General features: G+C 36.4%; 4 protein-coding genes across 5 annotated transcripts; 2 read left to right on the top strand and 2 right to left on the bottom strand.

Annotated features, from left to right (window-relative positions):
• The first annotated feature begins 263 nt into the window (after positions 1 to 263).
• Positions 264 to 3,296, top strand: LOC111455605 (protein KRTCAP2 homolog). Of its 2 annotated transcripts, none has more exons than XM_023097337.1 (5): positions 264 to 366; positions 823 to 981; positions 1,641 to 1,692; positions 2,503 to 2,569; positions 2,941 to 3,296. In XM_023097337.1, the coding sequence occupies exons 2-5, from the start codon at positions 826 to 828 to the stop codon at positions 3,029 to 3,031; spliced, it is 366 nt and encodes a 121-aa protein (XP_022953105.1). In that variant the 5' UTR covers positions 264 to 366; positions 823 to 825; the 3' UTR covers positions 3,032 to 3,296. The 2 variants fall into 2 exon arrangements, with proteins under 2 accessions (XP_022953105.1, XP_022953114.1); XM_023097346.1 differs by lacking the exon at positions 264 to 366 and adding an exon at positions 385 to 555.
• Positions 3,297 to 4,300: 1,004 nt separating this feature from the next.
• LOC111456376 (auxilin-related protein 1-like) lies at positions 4,301 to 10,032 on the top strand. Its single transcript, XM_023098214.1, has 9 exons — positions 4,301 to 5,149; positions 5,888 to 6,147; positions 6,227 to 6,432; positions 6,580 to 6,715; positions 6,845 to 6,942; positions 7,070 to 7,135; positions 7,244 to 7,333; positions 8,871 to 9,047; positions 9,499 to 10,032. The coding sequence occupies exons 1-9, from the start codon at positions 4,569 to 4,571 to the stop codon at positions 9,532 to 9,534; spliced, it is 1,650 nt and encodes a 549-aa protein (XP_022953982.1). The 5' UTR covers positions 4,301 to 4,568; the 3' UTR covers positions 9,535 to 10,032.
• A 3,418-nt stretch (positions 10,033 to 13,450) lies between these two features.
• LOC111456392 (amino acid permease 3-like) lies at positions 13,451 to 16,319 on the bottom strand. The gene is made up of 7 exons (XM_023098238.1): positions 16,156 to 16,319; positions 15,502 to 15,595; positions 15,178 to 15,411; positions 15,013 to 15,106; positions 14,706 to 14,920; positions 14,436 to 14,575; positions 13,451 to 14,354 (listed from the first exon to the last, which is right to left on the bottom strand). Exons 2-7 carry the CDS (start codon positions 15,593 to 15,595, stop codon positions 13,701 to 13,703), a joined length of 1,431 nt encoding a protein of 476 aa, XP_022954006.1. The 5' UTR covers positions 16,156 to 16,319; the 3' UTR covers positions 13,451 to 13,700.
• A 3,780-nt stretch (positions 16,320 to 20,099) lies between these two features.
• On the bottom strand, positions 20,100 to 23,371 carry LOC111456402 (chloroplast processing peptidase-like). The gene is made up of 6 exons (XM_023098249.1): positions 22,917 to 23,371; positions 22,482 to 22,544; positions 22,325 to 22,393; positions 21,393 to 21,479; positions 20,480 to 20,547; positions 20,100 to 20,335 (listed from the first exon to the last, which is right to left on the bottom strand). Exons 1-6 carry the CDS (start codon positions 23,124 to 23,126, stop codon positions 20,266 to 20,268), a joined length of 567 nt encoding a protein of 188 aa, XP_022954017.1. The 5' UTR covers positions 23,127 to 23,371; the 3' UTR covers positions 20,100 to 20,265.
• Between the last annotated feature and the right edge of the window lie 1,312 nt (positions 23,372 to 24,683).

Raw genomic sequence — 24,683 nt, 5'->3', positions numbered from 1 at the left:
AAAAAAAAAAAAAAAAAAAAAAAAAAAAAAAAAAAAAAAAAAAAAAAAAATATATATATATATATATATATATATATATGAATAAAAAACTGTTGCTATCTTGTTTGGTTTTAATATTTTTATTTAGAGAAGTTTTATATATTAATGAATTTAATGAAAGATCTAAATGGATTTATAAAATTGAATTGATAATTAGTCTGAGAGTTAGCGCCGGAAGAAAATTGATACGACACCGTTTTCATGTTCTGAACTTCTCGCGAAGTATAGACGCAGGTTTGCTAGAACGGTATACGATATAACATAGACCGTCGACGCGTTGTCTAAGGAGGAACCGAAAGCCTTTGCGATAGAGCTGCTGCTTGAGAGGTATTTGCTTACCACTCCTTCGATCCATTTAGTTGTGGAGGAAATCATGATCTTGATCTGAAATTTACCGTTCTTTCGATCCCATTGAGTGGAATTTGAACTGAATTGTATCTTCCATTGGTTTTTGCTTCAGATTATCTATCTTTGCACGACTTGGATTAGTGCTGATTAGTCGATTCTTATAACTAGGTTATCTTGAACTAATCGTCTACTTCCAATGAAACTGAGATGTTCATTATCCATGTTGTTTCGGATCCGCATTTTCTATGTTCCTTTTGTAATTGTTTTACATTTGAATCTCTGGATTATGCATTCTCAGTTAGTGCGAATTGTTCTTCATTTTAATCACTGATCTAGTTTTTTTTTTGGCTGGTTTGTGATTTCTGTTGCTGTAATTACTCGTGGTTTGATAGTTGACTATTGGTTATGACGTTTTTGTGTTTGTGACTATTGAAGGCCATGGCGGGGTCTGGGAGTTCCATGCTTTACTCATTTCTTCTGTTCACTGTCATTCTTTCACTTCAAGAGATGTATAGAGGAAAATTGGCTTCTTCGGAGCTGTTTACCATACTTGGAGGATTCATTAGTTCTCTTTTATTTCTAGTGCTTCTAACCGTGAGTTCGAACGCTCTTTTATTCTTACACCAGCTTGAAAAACTTGTAGATGCATGTTATCTTTACGTTATTTCTGGATCCGCTGGCCTTTTCTGGATGGGGAATTTACAGAAATTTTATGGAATAATTCAAGTTTTATCAGTATTTAATCCCGTTGCATGCATCTCTATAACGTCTTTTGTCAATTACATGGACACTGATCAGTGATATTCTCTAAATGAAATTTAATTGCATATTTTGTGACTTTCATTTTGCGTCAAATTGATTTACAACTTACAAAGATTTCTTCAATATTCCTTTGTTTTTATTTCTAGCCTCCTTTCTTGTAGCGCTGGAGTTCCCATTTTTGTGCTTTTAGTTCTCTCTGGTTTTGTAAGAAATCTTCCATATTAGATATAATTGTGACATTTTGGACTTGGTTTTTCTGTCAAACGTAATGGAATCAGTTTTATTTTATGGATCAAATGCAAGTTATGCTTACGTGCCGATTGTTGCATACATCTGCGTACAAACAAAAGATTGAACTCAAGACCAAATTTATTGCTTTCATTACAGCATGAAGATGCAGTTATGAGCTCATTTATATTTACTTTTTGCTTTTCAGCTGAAATTGTTGATTCAGCATGATAATTTGCATTTTCTTGATTGATTTATTTCAGTTCTTAGGAAACTTCCAGGAAACATGTGGCATGCGAGCTGGATGGGGAGCTGGTAAGTTTAATGACTCGTGCTCTTGACTTCACATATTTTTCCGCCTAACAAGTTTCTCTAATACTAGTGCTGCAGAGTTTATATATATTTTTCATTTATTTTATAATTATCTCCAGCAAAACCTATCTGTTCTCTTTAAATGTTCATAGTTATTAGGTTTAGTAGCTAATCATGACTTTCTGGGGGAGGTTGACATTCATGGAAGCTACAATGTATTCTTATGATATTACTGAGTGGCTAAGTTCCAATAGTCAAATCCTTTGTGCGTTTGTATGTTGATGATTGTCGCGAGCGAGTCGAAAGAATGTATATGGACCTATGTCTGTATTTTTGTATTTTTTTTAATAATTATCTGTATCTTCATCTTGGCTTTGATTATGCTATTGGTTGGATGTTTGTAAATCATGTTCTCCTTGATTCGTCAATCATACATGAAATGAAACGACAATTTCATTGTTTAAACTAGTACTCTCCCGAGTCCTGATTTTGTACCATAGCTTACTCTTTGAAGAATGTCAAAAGATCGTAATATACGCTGTTGTAATGTCTGCCAATAGAATTCATTTGATTTAATTTGGAACTGGAAGTTGATTAAAAAGGATATAGAAAGGTTCAAACTTTGTGGATTAAGATGCTCTTTTCGTTTATGTTATTTCATTTCAAATAAATTTTCGTTGATGTTTGTCAAGAACCTTTATGCACGCTAATTCAGTAGACAATAAATTATTATGAACAGCAGCATTGTGCCCACATTTTCCAATTCCTTGGAGATGAATAAGAATTAACTAACCATTTACTTTTCATTTGCAGTCATTGTAGCAGAAGCAGTTGCATTGATTGCTGCAAGCACTGTTCATAGAGTTTGCATCACAACATGGTATTCTGACTTATCCACATCCTTTTTAAACTGTTTTTCATAGCTACTATCCCTTGGAGAAAGAATGTAGAAGGAACCACTACAAAAAATAATAAAGACCTCGTAAAGATTCAAAAGTTATCATCATAAGGCTAAAAACTGATCCTATCATGGCGTAACGTGCAAGACACGAATTGAAATAGTAATTTCGAAGAGAAAGGGACCAACCCAAGACATTTGTTTCTTCAAATATTGAGATCAATAATAGCTATTATATTATGAAGTAGAGCAGCAAGTTCTATCAAAACAATAAGATTCACTATTGATTGGACCAAAATTTTGAGTATCTTGGAACTCTAACTTCAATGCATTATTATTTTCTTCTGCTGCAGTTTCTTGTTCTCCGCTGGACTGCTGTATGAGTTGAACAAGCTTTCAGGTGGCGCACTTTCAAAATCTGAATCTAGAGCCAAAAGGCACTGAGATGGAAAGAAACTAGGCTATTCAGACAGCAACGGCTTTGTTTTTGAGGTTTTCTTTTTACCCCCTAGCCTCCTGCTGCTGCACCCTCTGGTGCTGAGTAGTCGTGTTTTTGTTTTGGTATTAGGAGGGGGCCATGAGAACAGTTTATTACAATCATAACATTAACAATGGTGTTAACTCCACTGTCTTTAAACACTTTTTTATTTGGTTAATGAGAAATTGCCCTAGACTCTGTCTAGAAAACGAACACTTGAACCATCGAAAATCAGCTTTCGCACCTCAAATCCATCTGACCCTCTCTCTTCCATTTCTAATAACTTTGACGAGGAGACAGAACTTGTCTCACATGGGCGGTTACAAATGATATCAGAGTTAGATATTGAGCGGTGTGCCAGCGAGGACGCTGGAACTCTCAGAATGGATGGATTGTGAGATCTCACATCGGTTGGAGAGGGGAACAAAACATTCTTATGAGAGTGTGAAAACTTGGGGAACAAAACATTCTTATGAGAGTGTGAAAACTTCTTCCTAACAAGCGCATTTTAAAACCGTGAGGTTGCAATACACAAGAAGCCAAAATGGACAATATTTGCTGGCACGGGACCAACATCTTGGGACCAAATTATATTGGTGAGTTCAAATCCAACATTGGAGATATGCTTTACAATAGCAGTGACTAAAGCCTTGTATGTTGCCATATCAGCCATAGCTCTACACGAAAGTTACTAAAGTCTTGTACGTTGCCATATCAATCATAGCTCTACACGAAAGTTACTAAAGTCTTGTATGTTGCCATATCAGCCATAGCTCAACACGAAAGTGACTAAAGTCTTGTACATTGCCATATCAACTAAAGTCTTGTACGTTGCCATATCAGCCATAGCTCCATGCGAAGGAGGAGACGGATGAAGAAAGAAAAGGAACTAATGTAATTTTTTAAACTGAAGGTCTAATTAGCAAATGTAAAATTTTAAAACTTAAAATACAAATTTTTTTTTTTGGGAGAATATTAATTTTATTTTCATTTGAAACAAACATTCCAACCAAGATAAATTTAACTATATTTATTTTAATGTTTCTCGTCTCAAATAAAATATAAAAAGAAAACTTTTAAATTTAAATTGTTTAAAATTACTGATTTGTTAGGAAAAGTCAAGACCTTGACTTAAATAATGAATCGACATGACGAAGGGAGGGAAAAGGAGAGTTGGTGTTTGCCGCGTGGCTTCCACTCAATTTATTCGTGCGGTAATTTCTCATTCTGGATTTCAAGCTTCTTTAATGTTTATGGTTCAATTATTTTCTGCATTAATTCTTTGCCCTTTCCCACCTTAGAATTTGTTTTGAAGAACAGTAATCAAGCGATCCCGTTTTATGCTGTTTTCCTGCTCGCTTTTGCTTTGAAGAATTTTGGGTTTGCTTTAAGAGGAAGAAAAATTCTCACGCTTACTCTACCTTTTTGTTGAGATCTACGGAATCGGAAATTCGAGCCCGAATCTGTGATCCCCATTGTTCCAATTTTGTGATTACGCCTGCGATGGACGATTTTGGGGTATTGACGGAAAGATTTGGATTGAAGCCGCAAGGAAAATCGGCTCCAATGGCTGCATCGAAGGCATCCACTTCCTCAAACACCTTCCAGTCTCCGAAATCCGGGTATAATTCGGGTTTGAATGGCAATTCCTCGTTCGATTCTGGCTTTGGTGACGTATCTTTTCAGAAAAACACTAAGCCCGGGGGGCTTGATGATTATGGTGATTTTCTTGGGAGTCTCAATCAGCCAACGAAACATTCGGGGCATTCCGGAAGTTCTCCGTCTTCTTTTGATTACGATTCAATATTTTTTGGGTCGAAGAGTTCAGATCCAACTTATGATGATGTTTTTGGTGGGATTCCCGGATTCAAGAGCTCGGTAACAACAAAGACGGAGGATCCGGTCCGATCGTTCTCCTCATCAACGAATCATAACTCTCAAATTGATGATTTGTTTGGTAATTTCGGCAGCAATGTGGCGAAGACAACAATTCCGAAGCCATTGAAAAAGGCAGCAAATAACAATGCAGCCACTTTTGATGAATTGATTTCTGGCTTTGGCAATGGCAACTCTCGAACTAATAGGTATAATCATTGTATCATCCTGCATAGCTCTCTACATTATGCTGTTGGTACCAGAAAAATGTGGTTTGATTTCTTCTTCTTGTTGGTGAGTTTGCTCTACCATTGTCGTGCGGGTGTGAATTGAACTTAGGAAAAGATTGACGTAGAATTTAGCTTAATTTATTGTGTATTTCTAGTTTCTTACAATTCATATTGGAAGCTACCGGGTGCACCTATAATGAAATAACAATTTCATTCCTTACACTGTAAGATTAGGTATAATAAAATGCATACAATTAAACCAATTTCCTTGTTTTGGTTCCCATGTTTTCGAGTTTCTTTACTTACCTCAAGTGATCTATACTAGCATGCTTCCATTTGTTTCTCTTTATGAGGTGAATTAATGCTAGCTTAATGTTCCTCTCCAATCAACAGCATTGTATTGTGTTGTTAACGAAGTACAAACTATCTTACTGGAATGAAACCGATAATATCGCCTCTGCGATTGAATACCATGATGGCTTAACAATTCATCTTATGGTGCAGCAACAGAAACGCTCTTCAATAGGAAAAAGAATATTCTTGATTGTTGCAGAAATCTATTTTCTGTATTCTCTATGTTCCCTTTTTGCCAAACTCTCTATGGTGTTGTTCACTTGGTGACTTCCATCATGATGTCTCTATTCGAGCATTTCTATTTTTTTCGTACGTGTGAGTACTTGTAAAACTGATGCATTCTATTTTTATTCATTTGACCAGAGCGAGCGTTCTGGACAATCTGACCCAGCAATCAACTTCTCATCCAACTAAATCAACTTTCGGTTCAGCCAAAGATCCTTTCATAGAACTAGAATCAACTTCAATACCAACTTTTAGTTCGTCTAAGGCTTTCTTAAATCCGTTGGAGGAAATTAGTAAGTTCAATAGTTCTGGAGGCACAAAATTTGACAGCCCGTCAAATTCTTCCTCACCATTCAGGGTTCCTCCAATACCAAAGCCAGGGCATAAGGCAGATAAAGGTGCTTCAGCTTCCTTATCTTCATAAATATTGATGTCCAATCTCATCATAATTTGACAATATCGAGATGCTCTGTGCAGTTAAGAGTTCCTCTTCCTCTCCTATAGATGAATTGGAGAACTTTGCAATGGGAAAAGTCAATGCCTCAACGTACACAGTGAATAGAAATGGTAAAGATGCACATGCTGCAGGAGTAAATCATCAAAATACTGTAGACGATCTGGACTCCTTTTTCAATGCAGGTCCTCGATCAAAGAGTGTTCCAAGGTCACGAATAACAACTCCGGTGAGACGCTTTCAACACCATCGAATTTTTCACAAAAGAAAAAAGAACATGAAAATTTGTTGCACTTGCAGCAATATTGTATTTGTTTATCAGTATCCTAAACTACTGGATTGATAGTTCTGTAAATGTTGTGGGGTTATTTTTCAGGATCCTCTATTTGACGTTCCTAAGTACAACAAACCACCTGAAATACCGAAAGGAACTTCTTTTGCAGCCTCATCCAACATGAAGAAATCGTCTTCTGCTCTAAATCTTGTGGATGATCTTACATCGGTTTTTGGAGGTGATATACCATGAAGTGCTGCTTTAGCTACGACTATATGCAAATGATCACTATTTTCTCATTTGTTTTTTTTTTTCCTCCAATTTTTTAAATTCTGATTTTCCCCATCCCTCCTTTTTCTCATGGTAGATGCTCCTTTATTTGGACATTTTGATGAAGTTGAGGGAGAGAGTGAAGAAAGAAGAAGAGCCAGATTGGGTCGTCTACAAAGGACCCAAGAGCGTGCAGTTAGTGTTTCTCTTTTCTTCTTCTTCCTTCTTTGTTACATTTGGGGTACCTTATAAGAAGCTAGATTTCTCTTCTTTGCTGGATGTTTTTGTCATTGAATTGAAAGTAGTTCAAATTGATTCTCAGGCAAGAGCAGTGGCTGATTTGAATCAACGTGACTTTCAAACACTGCACGAGCAAGAAGAGAAGCGTGTTAGTATTAAATTGCCATATTAGTATTTTGTCTTACAAGTATTGTTCTCATTTGGGTTAAATCAAAAGGCTTGGTTGGTTTACTGCCAATTTTGTTTACTTTGACAGAGGATTGCCGAGTCTTTAGATGTTTCTATCAAGCGCTGGGCTGCAGGGAAGGAAGGAAACATGCGTGCACTGTTATCATCATTGCAATATGTGTGTTTCTTGGTTCTAATTTTTCTCTTTCATTCTGCTCCTAACCTATTGCCCTTTTTTTCCTTCTATTTTTGCTTCTTTCTTATTTTTTTTAATTAGAAATGAGGATACATACACACCATAACAGAAGCACAACCTAAGCCTTAGAGATGAGGGATCCTAGCGTGTGCAAAGTATGATCAAACAGAGGCCTCCAATAATTAAAAAAGAAAAAAAAAATGAGGGCAGAGGGAATATTACAAAAGATTGTGTAAAGCATTCCAATTGAGGTTGTATACTGAAGGTGCCCACAAATGTTAACAAAAGTGTACTTTATCTGAGAAACGTGCATAACTCCTTTCTTTCCAAAGGAATGATAGAAGAGCTCTAGATTTTGTCCCAAGGATTTTACTCTTTTTTTAACCACCATCCTGAAATTAAGTCTAAAAGCCCATCTTCATTCTTTTTAGGACACCAAGCACAATCAAAGTGATTGCAGATGTAATGCCTACCTTTCTGCGCAAAAGGATAGTGAAAGAACAAATGGTCACTAGTTTCAGCATTGCTTTTACACATAGATAGTGACACGGCTAGATCTGGATTTCTCTTTTGAGCCCTATCCATAGTATTCAAGCTCCCATGGGCTAGATATCAACCAATTTTTTTTTTTTTTGTACTATTTCCTTGCCAAATCAACTCTCTGAGAAAGTGAGACATGGATTCCCAAGATGATGAACTTTTTGGGCTGATTTCACTGAGAATACCTCAAATGGGTCTGCTGTCCAACAAATCAAATCATTGGCTTGACTGGGATCATGGAGCAGAATAGCGAGGCTTACTCATTTCTCTAATTTTCTGTCCATTAAACCTCTTCTCAGCTGAAGATCCCAAGCATTATTGGAAAGATACCAGCTGTCTATAGTGGCAAACTTGGAATTAGAGACTACATATGGAGGGAAAGGAGCTGCGCAGAAGAAGAGGAGAGGTCCAAAAGGGTTGAAGATTTATTCTTAAAAGATTTAGGGATCTTAAGCTGCTTGTATTTCCCTTTTAATTTTTCACAGGGAGAAGAAACTTTTCACTTTTGGAATTGCTTTATGATGCATTCTGTAGGGTTTTGCGATAGTAGAGACTTGGGATTTAGTAGAGACTTGGGATTCAATTAAGACACCTCGAGAGGATACAAAAAGGCTTAAAACAATCAATTATAGTTTGGCACTACTGTAAAATGTAACACTCTTACTTCCCTGACATTGCATCACATTTGACTATGGTCCTCTGGTTCTGTTCCCAGGGGTTGGACTGTGGTCTGTTTGTATCTAAACGATATTTTTCATTTTTTAATGTGTGTGTATACATGGACATTCAGAACCTCTTGATCCAGTTATATACGTAAGGAAGTATGGGCTAGTTGCTCCTGATGATCGTAACGCAGTATATTTTTACCAGATCAAACTCTAACTTTGGATCAACCATCCCGATTTTCTGCCATTAATTTGCAAACAGCATAGATTCAGTTATTAGCATGCTAATTTATCTCCATTCTACTGCTGATTAGGTTCTCTGGTCCGGTTGTGGTTGGGAACCAGTTTCATTGACAGATATGATTACTTCTTCCTCAGTTAAAAAGGTGTATAGGAAGGCAGTCTTGTGCATTCATCCGGATAAGGTTCAACAGAAGGGTGCCAGTATTGAACAGAAATATACCGCAGAGAAGGTTTTTGATATTCTCAAGGTGACTTAAAAATATTATCATTTTCACCTCTTTTCTTTTTCCACTATTTAGCATCCTAATTTCGAGCCTGCATCTCAACTTGGTTTCTGATTTCTAAACGATGAAGGTATACGATCTTTCTAGTTTGTTTACATGTAGAGAACTGGGTTATTTGTTTTTAATTAAAAATTTCATGGAGCTTCAAGTCTCCAATGCAGATGCTGATTATGTACAGAATTAGAGACTACTTGATGATTTCCTCTTTGGAATGTTTCTATGTGAAAATATAATAATCCTAGGAGAAAGAAAGAAGCAAATGATTTTGATTGATGACTATTCTTCCCATTTTACTTGTACCAAGAGTTGGCTGATCAATTTATGACTGCTTTTAGATTCGAAGTCTAATTCAATTACTGGTTTTACTTGTTTTAACTGTCGTATTACCGTCAAATTTTTGTTTACATTGAAACAGGAAGCCTGGAATAAGTTCAGCAAAGAGGAACTTTAGACACATCTTGGATGATTCTCTTCTTCAACCACCATTTCACCTGCAAAGTATGAATATTCTACTCAGGGAGAGACGACTAAACTAGCATTACAATCGTCGGCTGTTTTCTTCAGGTCAGTCTGGAGGCCATGGCGGCCAAAATCGTGTTCAACATATTGTCAGAGAAAGAACTAAATGGTCGTCATTACTTGACATTGGGGTAATACTTGGATCCCATAGGTTAAACCATAGTTTCATACCCAAATTATATTGTGATTTATATCGTTCCCCAATAAAATAGAGCTGATGATTCTTTAAATTTGCGCCAGATTCATTGTTTTTGTAGAGTTTATTTCTTCCATTTTTCCTCTTTCTTTCTCCTGGGAAGGAGTTGTGGGTTAAAAGTTGAAACATCTTCCATCCTTCCTGTATTTTGCTGAACTGTACATTCAACATTTTGTATTGTATGTTGCAGGAGTATCCTTGAGTTGTGTAACATGTGGAAACTTTTCTCATTAACTTTGTCATTCTTTTTCCAGAATGTTTCTTTCCTGGAGGGTAACGTAAGTGAACTGGTTAAAACATGTTCTTGAATAAAAGGTTAGACGTTTGAATCTTACCTCCATATAATGTTGTAGTAGAAAAAAGAAAATGCCCCGTGTTTCTTTTTACTTACCTTTACAAGGTTGGAAGGTCAGGTGGTGATGCCTAGTTTTCAAACTTTATGGAAGAGACCAACCATTTGATTTGATGTTTTAATTCGATTTGATTCGATTTGATTAGACTGGTTCAAGAACTTGTATGAATCCAATTTCCACGATGATTTAGTGGTAAAATGAACCAAGCTACACCTATATAAGCAACTAGATAGGCCAGGCCAGGACTGAATGAATGTCACTTAGAAAGTGAATAGATTAGGTTTCTGTCTTAGACTTCAAGACTCATCTCTCCATTGAGTTGGCAAACCTTCATTTGCTTTACTTCCATTACAAAGCACCCCATTAAGTAGTTTGAAGAGAAGAAAAACATCCACCCACACTCATTGTACCAAAAACTGCTGTTTCTCAGTTATAGAGCTTTGTCTTTGCCTCTAATCATTAACCCATTTAAAGCTCTAAAAAAAATGCACTGAAAGAAAGTGGGGAAAGATAAAAACAAACACATCTTGGCCTTTCCCTTGGTCCTTGGAGATTCCTCCAGATCTCCACTACAATCAAAAGCAAATCCCCACTAAAAAGAAAGATGAGAGAACGACAGCAACCCTTTTCCAACGAAATCATGAAACTTCCCGGAAAGATAACCCCACAACCCACTTTTCATCCTTAGTTTTGGTGTTCCCTACCACTAGCAACGAAGCCGCCGCTAAGTGGGCGGCCGCCGACTTGAGACTTTCCGGCGCTTTTGAGTCCTAATGTTATTGGTTAGGTTTGATTTTTAGAGCTCACTTTTGGCTGATGAAGGAGGAAGAATGATTGTAGAAGTGTAACACTCCAAGTCTATCGCTAGTAGATATTGTAGGCTTTAACTCGTTACATATCGCTGTTAGCCTCACGATTTTTAAAATGTGTATGTTGAAGAGAGATTTTTACACTTTTCTAAAAAGTGTTCGTTCCTCTCTCTAACTAATGCAGGATCTCATAATTAGGCTGGTACCACTTTATCTCAATAACTTTTCAGAGTATTTTCATCGTTTCTCTCTCGTATATCAAGCCGTATAATACTCCATGACTTCGAACATCAATTTCATGTGTAAAAAGGCTGTTTTATCTTACTTTCTTTCTTCCCTGCTTTTGATTCGCCAAAGATAAAGTGGTTTTTTGAATTGTATACATAGAAAAATGAGGCCAAGCTTTTTAATTCTAACTTTTAGCTGGCTGGTGGGAAATGTTCTGCACCTTTCAGAGAATATGGAGAGTTCTGTGCTTGGAAAGGAAACATATCAGTGAGCTCGTGGGGACTTGCTTGGATTTGAATTGGCAAAATGGAATCTTGAGTTGCTGTAAGCTGGCAGGAGTTGGATGGTTCCTTGTATAACTTTGGGGAGTTTAGATTCTTGAAAAGTAGAGGGAATGGGAAAAGAAAGCGAGTGGGAGAATGTTGTGAGGGCGAGCTTCTACTTTCTCTACGAGATAACTCGTTCGCACGTGTAAAGTTAAGAAATTAAACTCACATTTGCTTACTAGGGTTTTCTTATCTCGAGCTATAAATATGTTAATCTCGAGAGTTACATAAAACTATATAAACCCACATTTAGGATTCAGATGCCGAACGTTTTGTTACAATAACCCAAATTTTCATAATTTGAAATCAAACTTATATTTGCTTACGAGGGCTTGTTTATCTCAAGTTATGAATACATTAATCTCGAGAGCTACATGAAACTATATCAACCCACGTTCAGGATTTAGAAACCGAACCCAAGTTCCCATAATTTGTTTCATTGATAAAATCCTAATATAGAGTCTTAATACTTGATGAGCGAGATGAATGGTTCAACAAAGACGGTATCTTTTTCCTTTAGGAAAAGAGAAGACATCACTTTCTCACCCACCATTTGCATAAACCCTAAAGCGAAGATGATAAGTTGATCTAAGTCTTAAATATATAATTTTTGCACGAAATTCAACTAAAGATTCAAGATTGTATAATGTATGGTTGGTGTATATTGACTTACTGTTTAGAACAGATGTATGAACATGAATTTGCACCTTCAATGGTGCTCTTGAAGGCATCTTTATTTGTCCAACCAATATTCATTTCCATGCAATGGAAATTCCTTGCCCCTTCTTATCTCCAAGAGCTAGAGAGCTTTGGAAGATGATTTTGTTACGGAAAAAGAATTTCACGTTCTTCCTTTCGCTTTTGAGCTTTCTCCAAACCTCCGAGAAAAGCATGGAAAAAAGGCTCGAATGGTACGATCCCTCCGTCACCCCAGAATGAAAGGGGCGATCTCGTAGTTTTTGGTCTGTGAAGATACGTTGTTAGGTGTTTCGTTTTATTTTCTCATTGAGGTTGAACCTAAACCTGTGCTCGAGAGATAGCTGTCCATATACTGATAAGGGATATATAGATTCTCGAGAAGAGAGGAGCCGAGGTGTTCCCCCCCGGACCGCCCGGATCCCACGAGTGAATGGAAAGTTGGATTTAGATTGGATCTCACCCGAATCGACCCATCTATCCTCCTAAGGAGAAGTTTGGTTTCAAACCCAAGTTAAATGATAAACTATTCCAATAGCCATAAATGATCGTTTTTCCTTAATGCCTCATGATACTCTTTTGAGTTTTTGGCTATCATTAACCTTCGCATCTTGTTTAAACATGTTTATCGAGAATCAATTCCTAAGACAACTTTATAATCAAAACCTCTCCAAATCCATCCATCCAAGTATTATTAAGGTATATATAAAGTCTCCCGTGTCAGGTCATTTCTGCATACCGTGTACAAGCCAACCCTATATTCCAACATGCAACTCAAGGGACACGACCCAATGTCATTTTCGTTCGATGTCCACTTAATTGTATTTATTTTCTCATCAGTTCTCGACAACAAATTTTCTATTTCTTTGTCAAAACATTTGAATTCTTACCAAAATTCCCAACATAAAAACAAGTTCATAAAACTTAATTTTTTTTTGGCTACATGAATTTATGTCTCAAACCATAACTATACTACACAAACACAGAGTCAAACTTATAAAAATGTAGGTTGAATATTGTTCCACCTGTCTTTGACCACTTGCTATTTTATGGGAATTTGTTTGACAAATGGTTCCACTGCTTTTCAGTTTATGCTATTCAAAGTCAAATGTAAGAATATGGTAAGTTCGAGTATTATATGGTAAGTTTCGAGTAGTATATAACGTCGATTCGAGTACAATTGAGTAAATAATACATAGATTATCATTTCAAAAGTCGATAAATTTTGAACTGAAAAAGATAGCACGAATATGTTTCATTTGTTTTTTTAGTTCGATCCGGAATATAAAGGGTACGAAGTTGGAAAGATCATAAAGATCATAGCTTTTAACATGTACAATCATGATTTCATCTATTTTCTTGGAAATGACACTAAAAATAACCAACAGAGAAGAGAAGCTTCAGAGTTTGAAGCCTTTTTTATGAAGAACTTGAATTAAAAATGGCATTTGGATCAACCCCTTTTCATTGCAGCGCCTGATCAATCTGAATCAAAAGCTTGTGCTAAAGGGCTTGTAGGTCTTTAGATCTAGGACGACCCCGGCGACCGAACCGGCCGCCGCTGCTATCGAAATTATGAGACAGGCAACGCTTAAGATTTGCAGGCACAACCATTTTGAACTCCATTTTGGTATCTTCTTTTGAGCAATGTACATCTCCACCGGAAAGTAAACCGTGAGAGGCCAAAATCCTAGAGCTCCAAGGAGTCCAACCACGTCGTTGAAGAACGGGAGAAGCATCGAGATCACGGTCGTCACGATCACGAAAACCGTCCTCCCAACCAACCGGAAGAGGTTGAGTCTGTAGGGGCGGAACCCGGGAATCGGAATCTCTATCTCTTTGGTGATGAATTTACTATCAGGAAACTTTTCAGATGCATACTTTTCAAAGAAGGCAAAGAGAGGTTGGCAATAGACTTGGTAGGCACCAACAAGATGAATAACAATAGCAGCATTAGCAATGTCAAGCAGCCAATATGGGTTATAGAACCCGAACCCTGTGAGGAGGTTTCCCGGCGACAAGTCCCCGAACGCGGCGTACCCCGCACAACCACAAAGCATGTAGAACAACGTCGTGACCGACACGCTTACTAGAGTAGCCTTCTTCATTGTCTTGGCCTCCGAAGGCGGAGATCGAAGAGTGTCCTGTCAAACAAAACATACCTCATTTAATCGAACCGAATCGAATCGAATCGAAACTTGACATCGAATTCTCGAGATTCATACCTGTATTTCGATAAGGATAATCGAGTAAGAGTATGCAAAAGCAATGTCTCCAAGAGCTTGGAAGCTCCTCCATACTTTTTGCGTTTGAGTAACAGTTCCAACGCTAATTCCAGTTAAACTCCCTCTAACTTTCCCATTTCCTAAAACAATCAAAGCAAGAACATCATCAAAACCCACTTCGTGGAATCCTTAAAACACTCGAAACAAGAACATGAACAAAACCCACTTCGTGGAATCCTTAAAACAATCAAAACATGTCTGAAAATTTACCAGCAACTTGAGCAATTCCAAGGCCAAGCCCAATGGTTGAGTAAGTAAAAGACATGATAGCAGCAACAATGGATAGCCACCATAGCTGATCAAAATCTGGGATTTGAGAGAAGATTATCTGTATAATCCCAAAGGCTATCATATAAGGATTGCTATTAATTTGACAAGGATCTTTCCCTCCACTAGCATGGAAGCAATTCGATCTCTTAATAGCCCTGCAAATCCAAAACCCCTCAAGAACATAAGAACACAAAAACCCCATGAACATAAAGAATCAAATCATTCATCTTTCAAAAATTTCACTCACATCATGCTTATGGCTGAAGCTATTGTATACCCAATTGCCACTCCAAAAAGATTGAGATATTGAACAAGCCCACATAATTTCACATTCAATCCTCCTGCAAATGAATCAAACATTATCAACGAGCTCAAGTTCAATTGATTGCCGGAAATTCGGTGTTTTTCTCACCAAGATTGGCCTGAACGGCGTCCATATACGTATAATTTCTCTTGCCGGAAACAGGGTCGCCGGACCGGTAACAAGCAGAGAGAAGAATGGAAGTGTAATAAGTAACCATGGAGAACAAGAACATAACCGCCGGACCAGCAACCCATCCGAGCTGCGCCGTGGCCCATGCCAATGATAGAACGCCGGAACCGATCACCGCCGTGATAATATGAGCACTTGCAGTCCAAATAGTCCCTAATTAACAGAACAAAAAACCATAAGACTCTGTTTTGAAGAAAAACAGAGGACTCTGTTTTTAGTGTAAGAAATGTTCGCCGGAATTACCAGTTCGTTTGAGGCGGCCATCGTCGTCGAAGCACTTGGAACCGCCTTGAGGAACGGCGGCGGAGGAAACCCCAAAAGCTTGATCTTCACCCATCTTCAGAATCAAACAAAAAAGAACAAAAAATATTCAGTCTTTTTAAAAAAACCAGGCTGAAAGATGTGTTTTTATGAAGAAAAAGGGACAAAATCTTGGTTTTATAGAGGAAGAAGAAAGCACGTGTTGTTTAATCGAGGCTAAAGGATTGGACGCCATTAAATGCGTGTCTTCGTTGACTGCCGACTAAATCTTTCTCACTACGTTGACTGCCGACTAAAACTTTCACTACGTTGACTCAAAATCTCGGCTTCCTGTCAGCTCCCATTTTTTATTTTCTTAAAAGAATTTGTTGGGTTATTATATATCATATTTCATATCGATCCAACTACACCAAGCATGACTCAACAATAATTGATTGTTACCCATTTCGTTTCGGTAAGAATCCAACACATTAATACCAGTAAATTTAACCATACTCGATACACATCTAATCTAAGTATATAATTAAGTCAAATAACGAGACTTCTCATCAAGAACTAACTTCTTTGAAACAAAACAACTACAAACGGGAATAAATGAAATAATGCATGGATCGATGGGCCGACGGACCAACTAACCTTGATAGATAAATTCCTCGACTCCGTCTAAGATACCCTTCGCTCGAGATGTTTACGTTTGATTCTCTCTCTCGAACGGAAAATCTAGGAGAGGAGAGAGAAGGGCCTTAGAGGAAGAGGAGAGAATAAGGATTATAAGGGGTTTGAGTTTGTGTGAATCCAAATAATGTCCAATAGGCCTTTATATAGCAAACAAAAAGGCAATATGCATAAGAAACTATGTCCATTTGTAGAGAGAGAAAGAGAGAGTCACGTGCGAGAGAGAGAGAGTCACGTGCGAGCACTCTCCTCCCACCATTATTATTCAATATTTGAAGTAGAAGAAGAAGAATTAGGTTCTTGGATGGTTAAACCTTCGCCATACACAAAAAGAGTGTAGAGGAGCCAAAGAACACATTATTTATTTATTTTATTAATATTAATATTAATAATTTCGATAAAAGCGATTTTATTAAAATAATCTCAAACTCAGTCGACCATCCCTCTTTGTGCTTCCCTTCAAATAAATAAATAAATATCTATTCTCATAGGTTGAGGAAGGGAATCAAATTCCCACCTATCAGAAGCTCGTAAATAAAATAATATATTATTAAATGACATGTCAAATATATTATATTAATAAAAATATAAAAAGCATGGACGGTCCGGAGGTATGATTTAATTTATTAATATAAAATTTGAATACTCGAAATTTAATCTTTTGATAATAGTGAAAGGAGTGAAAAATACGACCATTGAATAAGGTATAGTATATATTTTGTTCTATGTCTCCAAAATTTTGCTTTTTTGAAGGAATATTATTTGTCAAAAGTTTACGTGCGAAAGGGACTGATAAATGTTTATACTCTTTGCAGTCTATTTTATTATTAATTTTTAATTAAAATATATAAAAAAGAATCAAAAAAATTTTGATTAAGAGAAAGTAGAGACATTAATCTCATAGATTCCCCATTTTTGATTTGATCAATTGGGCCAGGCTAAAAGTTTTATTTATTTATTATTATTTGAATGGTTATTCTTATTTTTAGGATTAAATGCGTAAAAATACCATTTTCTGATGCTCCACCTGAAAAAACCAAGCCAATATGGGGATTGTGTTCGTGGATGTTGTGCATGTTCGAGTAAAAAATGGTACATGAATGAGCTGATAAGATGCATCTTCCTTTTTTATGGCTCAATCATGACTGCACCTTCTTTTTTGAAGGCTCAGTCATATGGGGATTGTGTTCGTGGATGTTGTGCACGTTCGAGTAAAAAAATGGTACATGAATGAGCTGATAAGATGCATCTTCCTTTTCTATGGCTCAATCATGATTGCACCTTCTTTTTTGAAGGCTCAGTCATGGTTGCACCTTCCTTTTTTACGGCTCAATCATGACTGCACCTCAAAGGATGTAAGGGAATGTCGAGGTCACCCAAGATCTTGACTAAATCTTAGGCGGGAATGATATATATATTATATTGTAGTTGATTCAATTTGAAGATTCATTCGAAACCATAGGTCCGACGAAGTCATGATGCCTAGGCATCAATCTAAGGCAAAAGGACCTCTTAATTAGTCAAAGTGAGACTACTCGTCTCAATAATTTTCAACATGAATCTGTATTACAATATGGTTCGAATACATACTAACCCGAGATGATTCGAATTAGCCAAAGTGAAGCTGGAATTATTTTTAGACTAACCTGAAATGATTCGAATAGAGTTCTCAACCTAACTTAAATTGGATTGGATCGTCGAATTGTTTATTTTATTTTTAAAACACTAATAATTAAAATCTCATTAAATAAAATAAAAACAAAAATAAATTTATGTTTTAAATGTTTAAATAATTTAATACTATGTATCTAATTATGGAAAATGTAATAATTTCTTATTTTTGGTCAAATGACTAACTGTTAAATTAATTAAAACTCATAATTGAGATAATGGGTGTGGGGTCACAATTCATTCTGTTCGTACACGTGGCGAATCCTCCACCATCAAACTTTGTTCTTCAAATTCTTCGTGGTTTGCCTTGGGTCTTTTCATCATGAGGAATCCAATAAGATAAATAATTAATTAATTAAACATATTTAAAACCGAAATCAAAATTTTAATTTTAGTTAAAAAAAAGGGATTTACGAAATCCATAAATTCAAATTCAAAATATTAAAATTTTGTCTTTAAACAAATAATATTATTTAAAAATCTTCAAAAATCCTCATGTCTTTTCATTTTTTTACACATTTTTCTATTTATTAAAAAAAAAAAAAACTTTGAGACATATTTTATATAATTAAAAAAAAAAAAAATTATGTTTTTTTTTTCATTTTCATCCTTAAAAATAAATAAAAAATAAAAAGAATATACTTCGAGTATAAATAGACCGTTTTTAAAAATTTTGGGAATCTTAGAATGTGGAGGAGAGCACTGAGAGTCATGGAATAATCTATTAATACCATACATAAAATAATGGCCCTATCAAATTATAATAGCTCATCCCTATCAAAATATTAATTGTACGAAATAAATAATACTAACACATGTCAACTCATAAGTTTCAATATAGCATAGCGTAAATGGTTAGGTTAGTATATATCATTGACTTTAGTTAGGTCGATGAGACCCACACGTAATAGTCAATATGAAAGTAGACGGTGCGTTGAAAATATCCTTAATCTCGCAAGATCATCATATTACGTCATACCCTGATATTAATGATCACTGTATGTGTCTGAAGAAAAAAATTATAGTTAGGTGACAAGTGTGAAAAACGTCACTAAAATATAACACTTAAATACATCCAACACCCATTAATTATCTCCCGTAAGGTATAGAATAACACCTACGAGAACATTTTAATACAAAAGTTTAGAGACTAAACTTATGATTACTCTTTTTTCGAGTGTTGGTTGTCGATTATACGTGTCAAAATCATCAAATTTAAACATTTTTTACAGTAATGTAAGAAAATATTATCGGTAACTCAATTTTTCACCGTTCACTTTCAATTAAAGTTTCGATTTTAAGCTCATATATACAGTGCTATACACTAATTTTGTTGGAAATACACATAATATTAGAACATGATTGAGAATTTGAAAAGTATGTACAACCCATTGAAACCAAAGTGGGTTTTAAAAATAAAAAGGAAATTAAGAAAAATAATTGAAGTGTGTTGTTTGATAATGTGAATGGAACAAAACCCCTCCTATGATTGGCCAATTGGAAGTGCAAGTTGGTTGACAAGATAGACATGTCATACCAGTGGTTGAGAGAGATAGAGACACGTGAATTCAATTATTTCTTTTTTATAAACATTTTTTAAATAAAATTTTAAATTATTATACTTTTAAATTTTAGATTTATTTCATCCTTAAATTTTAAAATATTTACATTTTCATTTTATACTTGTTGACTTACAACTTTTATTATTAATCATTTTTTTGGTCATTTCTGTTAATTTTCTATTTAATTAATTATAATTTATAATTAATTACACAGATCTTCATCTTCATCACATCCAACCCGAATATATTTAGTTTTTCTTAAAAATAGAAATACGAGAAATCAAATCAAATCATATGAATAGACTGAAATAATTGAACAAACGTACCATTTATATAATATAATTGCTGGAGATTTGATACTAAAATATTTGGTTAGAATCAAATCATATAAATGGGTGGAGATAATCAAACCAACGTAACATTTAGATTATAGAATCTGCACGTTGTAAATATATGGTTTCAATTTCTTACTTTATATCATGTAGTTGTAAGAATTATTGATCGTAATATGGAAAAAAGGATAAATTGCAAAGGAAATATGAATGTCTGAATGCTGTCAAACGATTGAGAGAGTTTGAGATGCTAATAACGAAGGATTCGAAATGAGTGAGGAAACTACGTAACAAAAATGATGACGATCATAAACAAGATATGACGCAACTATTAGTACCATGTTTCAAAAATATTATAAACACACCCGTTAACCAACCACACATCAGAATAAAAAAAATTAAAAAAATTGTTTCTTTGGCATTCATAGAATCATATCTATGAAAGAAAAATAAAACAATGTTATATGAGGATGTGGAACTTACAAACTTGATGGTGTTAAATGAAGTCATTTGGTAGTTGGGTTGTGGCAAGACCAGAGGTATCTCCCAATAATGTTCTTGATGGGAAGAGGTCCCCTGTTCAAATGAAGAACAATGAAATGAATACTCCATTCCTTCACTTCTATTTGCAACTTATACCAAATTCAATAACAGAGATGATCAGAACCAGCACCCAGCAAACATAACATACATATATAACATGAACTTAGTAACACTGACCAAATATGGGAGTCGTAGCTGTTGTTGCGGTTGTCGCCCAACACGTAAACGTGGCCTTTTGGAACTTGCTGCAAGTTCGAAGCAAGCGAAAATTAACAACTAGAAACTCCAAGTTACTTTCTGTGGGAAACTAATATGGTTTTAGTCAGATGAGTGCATCTAATTCCATCAAATCAATGGCATGAATTCGGAGATAATCTATGAGATCCCGCGTCGATTGGGGAAGAGAACGAAATATTCTTTTATAAAGGAGTGGAAACCTCTCCCCAACCGACACATTTTAAAAACCTTGAGGGGAAGGGCGAAAGGGAAAGTTCAAAGAAAACAATATCTGCTAGTAGTGGGCTTGGACTGTTACAAATGGTATCAGAGCTAGACACCCGGTGATGTGCTAGCGAGGAGGCTGAGCCCTAAAGAGGGGTGGACACGAGGCAGTGTGCTAGTAAGGACGCTGGGCCCCGAAGGGGGGTGAATTAAGGGGTCCCACATCGATTGGAGAAGGGAACGAGTGCCAACGAAGACGTTGGGCCCCGAAGGGGAGTGAATTGTGAGATCCCACATCGGTTGGGGAGGAGAATGAAACATTCTTTATAAGGGTGCGGAAACCTCTCCCTAACAGACGCGTTTTAAGAACATTGAGGGGAAAGCCCATAGAGAACAATATCTATTAGCGGTAGGCTTGGGCAGAGAAGAAATGGTATCAGAGTCATACATCGAGCGGTGTCAGTAAGGAGGCTGAGTCTATGAAAGTCATATCATACCCGATCATCATGCATAATCAAATCAATTTAACCATTTCGATTCTGCTATAAAATCCCTAAGGATGTGCTTTAGAAGTCCTAGTGCTGTCATAGAAAATTGCAGGATGATGCAGTGAAATGAAAAAGAAGGTAGAGTTTGAAACAAAACTCACAGTTGACTTTGTGGTGTATGTTGGCCGCTCCGCTAAGAACCTTTCATCCTGAGCAACTCCATTGACATAGAGACATCCCTCACAAACCTGGAAGGTGTTGGATAGAAACCACATAAATGATTAGTTTCTTAAACTCTAGGAGTCTTCCCCTGCAAATTGATGTGGAATCTGTAGAAGTTTCTGACTAATAATAAGGAAATGTAGATATACATTTTGAGGAGTTCCATTTCTTGCATTATTCTCGTAGCTCTCTCTAACTAATCTCTAGGAGACTTCACACATTTTTCTGTATGGGCTTGAACAACCTAGAACCTCGGATACACCAAGTATCATAGTTTCTTACTACTAGAGCCACAGTTTAGGGGTACCTATGAGTGTACACGTCACGGTCATGCTTGTCCAAGGCGTATTGTCTATGGCCGCATGTCGGATATCCTTGTCATGCTTGTCCAGAACGTGTTGTCCATGGCGCATGTCCATTCCAAACTCATTTTACATGCTTTCATCTTAGATACGCCTTTACTATTTCATGTTGTGTCAATACGGAGGTGTGTGACCATTCACCAAAATCATGACTACACTCGTCATGGCTAAAATGCCCCAAAATGAGTAAGGGATATCACTAGTTGTCACTTCTTCCTACTCGGGTTATATGTTATCAAAACCGTTATTGTTACCTACTCGCTTTTAGCTTATAACATTACTTTCTTTCACATTGTTTTCAACGCATTTCCTCACTCGCGTTTCCTATAACATTTCTCTCAAACATGACTCAAGGCTCAACCATATGCAACGTTGTCCGCAAATCCGAATTTCTCACAGCTGACTTGTTCACTGAGTTGAACAAGTGTCGCACAATCGCTGTCCTACTACCGCAAGAGTAAGAATGTGACACGTAGCAATAGCGTAATGATAAGAAAGCTCTTACATACCTCAACCATGTCTCCGGCTTTAGCAACAACTCTCTTTACAACGAGGTTCTCTTCTCTGCGTCCAGATTGCTATAGCACACCATAATTCCAACAGAGTCCTGTTAAAAGCAAATTTGTTGAAGTAAAAGACATATAGGATAGTCATCTGTAAACTAACCTGTGTCGGGTCTCGGAAGGTTATAATGTCATCTATAGAAGGATTTCTGATGTAATAAGAGACCTGTAGAAGAACAAGATGCAATCAGAACATTAAGTATTAGTTTGAAAAAGATCACATGAAAATTTTCCTTACAGTCTAAGGTAAATGACATGAACAGTTCCTTTCATTCTTGTTATCGTTGAGCATTTCATTTGTCTCGAGAACTCTAGGGTTCAAGTATCCTAAGTAAATTACCAACATAGAGTTCGATCTGATCTCAATCCACATCTACTTTTCTACGATCATCATTTAACATGCACAAAAATGCCCTAAAAAATCTAGGCGAACTCAAGAAATCAACTCAGAACAACAGAAGAAACCTAAATCGATTCAAAAATTTGATCGATTAATTCCAAAATTCATCTAAAAACCAGAGGAACTCAACAAATTTACCTTCTCGACGAGAATTCGATCTCCGATACGAAGAGTTGGATACATCGACGACGATGGAATGAAATGAATTTCCAAATACATAGACCACAAAATCAAAACCACAAGACATCTGAGCAAGCCGTCAAATCCAGGCCATCTTGGAAAACCCCAACTCAAGCACGTCATCCATCGCAGCGTAGAATACAACATAAACGGCCTCAAAAAGCTCATTTATGAAATCGCAGAAATTCCTGAAGGATAGAAGCGAAAAACAAAAGAAATGCTCAGTAGATTTGGATTGAAATTGAAATGCCGAAAACTTTTTAAATACTTCTGTAGCAGAGAGTGAGGAAGAGAAAATCTGTAAATTTCCAGGAAAGTGAGGAGCAGAGAAAATTCAGCTGCTACAGTGATTCAGTTCCTTAACGCATTCACTTGAGAGTATGTTCTTCATTGATCAAATTTTCGTTTTCTATGTTTTTCCGCGAAAAAATAATTGTTATTATGATTCCAAAAAATTGTCGATTTCATTTTTCGTTTTTATTTTTTTTATTTTTTTTATTTGAGTGTGACTATTTCATATGTTCGTATTTTTATTTATTTGTAAATTATTTCTACATTTTTTAATTAACATTTTAGTCTTGGTAGTTTTTTTTTTATTATTTTAAAATTTTTGTTTTCAAAATTTCAAACAAATGATGTAACTAACCCTATAATGCTTTGCCACGTCAACAAAACTCCAAAAATGTAGGACCTACTTATCTGCCAGCGTGTCCACTTCCCAACCATTTACGGCACCCTTGTTCTTTTTTGTCCTTTTCTGCACCTCTGTCGTCTCGACTGTCACTTCACTACTGGCCATGTCTCTGATTCTGCTCTGTTTACTTCTTCACTTATCTTCTTTCCCTCCGCCGTCGGCGGCAATGCCCACGGCGGTGACAGCATAGTCTTCACCGCCCGCGGCAAGTTCTTCCACACCTTCGACATCTTCACCTTCCCGACCGACCACAACAACAGTTCCCCTTCTGCAGCTGACGAAACTCTAAAAACAAATACTTGTATGATTAAGGATATTTAGTCTTTCATTACCGTTAGTCTTCTATTAAAGTTTACCAAAAATATCATATTCGACCCAAATATCTTGTATCTATTTATCACTTTTTCTATTTACTTCCTAATTTATTTGATTTTATAGATGATTATAAAAAGAAAACTTTCACCCTAATTTATACGGGTGAGACATAGATGTCATGATGCGCCCATTCCTATGACCATTCCTTTAATCCTTCTGGCTCTCGGGGGTCTCTTTGTAGGATACTTGGCCAAAGTGTGACCCATTAGCCTATAAGTCAGTATTGTGACAAAGCGGCTCTTGCTCACCCGACACTATCATACGAGGTCATAATTCACCCAACACGATCATCGGTGGTGAACAAGAATTGGGGATCAGATGCGGGCGAAATTCCGGCCAATGGCTGAGATGTTCAATCGACTCCCTCCCCCTTTGTGAGGGACCGGACCCTACGAGTGAGCAGAAAAGGGAGGAGAAAAGGAGGCCCTAGCGAACCGTCATAATTAGTGAACAAGTGTCCTAATGTAATTTTAGTAAATATTCTCATGGTATCAGGACCCATTTGATTTAGCAACTTCGATTCTTTCGAAGTCAGGGCTAAAATATCTTCAACAAAGACGATATTATTTCAATGAACGCGGGTGAAGACGACGAGAAGAATTTCAACACTAACGACCGATGGTAAACACAAAGTGTATAATCACAATGTTAAGATG

This window comes from Cucurbita moschata, unplaced genomic scaffold, assembly GCF_002738365.1.
Source record: "Cucurbita moschata cultivar Rifu unplaced genomic scaffold, Cmos_1.0 Cmo_Scf00002, whole genome shotgun sequence".
In the NCBI taxonomy this organism is placed as follows: domain Eukaryota; kingdom Viridiplantae; phylum Streptophyta; class Magnoliopsida; order Cucurbitales; family Cucurbitaceae; genus Cucurbita; species Cucurbita moschata.
Note: the sequence above shows the minus strand (reverse complement) of the source record. Positions and strands in the feature narration are given on the sequence as shown.

Coding starts and splice junctions, on each gene's coding strand:
- LOC111455605 (XM_023097337.1), top strand. CDS start 826: ATGGCGGGGTCTGGGAGTTCCATGCTTTACTCATTTCTTCTGTTCACT. Junction 982..1,640: donor TATTTCTAGTGCTTCTAACC/GTGAGTTCGAAC, acceptor GATTTATTTCAG/TTCTTAGGAAACTTCCAGGA. Junction 2,570..2,940: donor AGAGTTTGCATCACAACATG/GTATTCTGACTT, acceptor CTTCTGCTGCAG/TTTCTTGTTCTCCGCTGGAC.
- LOC111456376 (XM_023098214.1), top strand. CDS start 4,569: ATGGACGATTTTGGGGTATTGACGGAAAGATTTGGATTGAAGCCGCAA. Junction 6,433..6,579: donor GGTCACGAATAACAACTCCG/GTGAGACGCTTT, acceptor GTTATTTTTCAG/GATCCTCTATTTGACGTTCC. Junction 7,136..7,243: donor ACGAGCAAGAAGAGAAGCGT/GTTAGTATTAAA, acceptor TTACTTTGACAG/AGGATTGCCGAGTCTTTAGA.
- LOC111456392 (XM_023098238.1), bottom strand. CDS start 15,595: ATGGGTGAAGATCAAGCTTTTGGGGTTTCCTCCGCCGCCGTTCCTCAA. Junction 15,412..15,501: donor TGGCCGCCTCAAACGAACTG/GTAATTCCGGCG, acceptor TCTGTTAATTAG/GGACTATTTGGACTGCAAGT. Junction 14,355..14,435: donor TTATCCTTATCGAAATACAG/GTATGAATCTCG, acceptor TTTGTTTGACAG/GACACTCTTCGATCTCCGCC.
- LOC111456402 (XM_023098249.1), bottom strand. CDS start 23,126: ATGAGCTTTTTGAGGCCGTTTATGTTGTATTCTACGCTGCGATGGATG. Junction 22,394..22,481: donor CCTTCCGAGACCCGACACAG/GTTAGTTTACAG, acceptor GGTGTGCTATAG/CAATCTGGACGCAGAGAAGA. Junction 20,336..20,479: donor AGCTACGACTCCCATATTTG/GTCAGTGTTACT, acceptor TCATTTGAACAG/GGGACCTCTTCCCATCAAGA.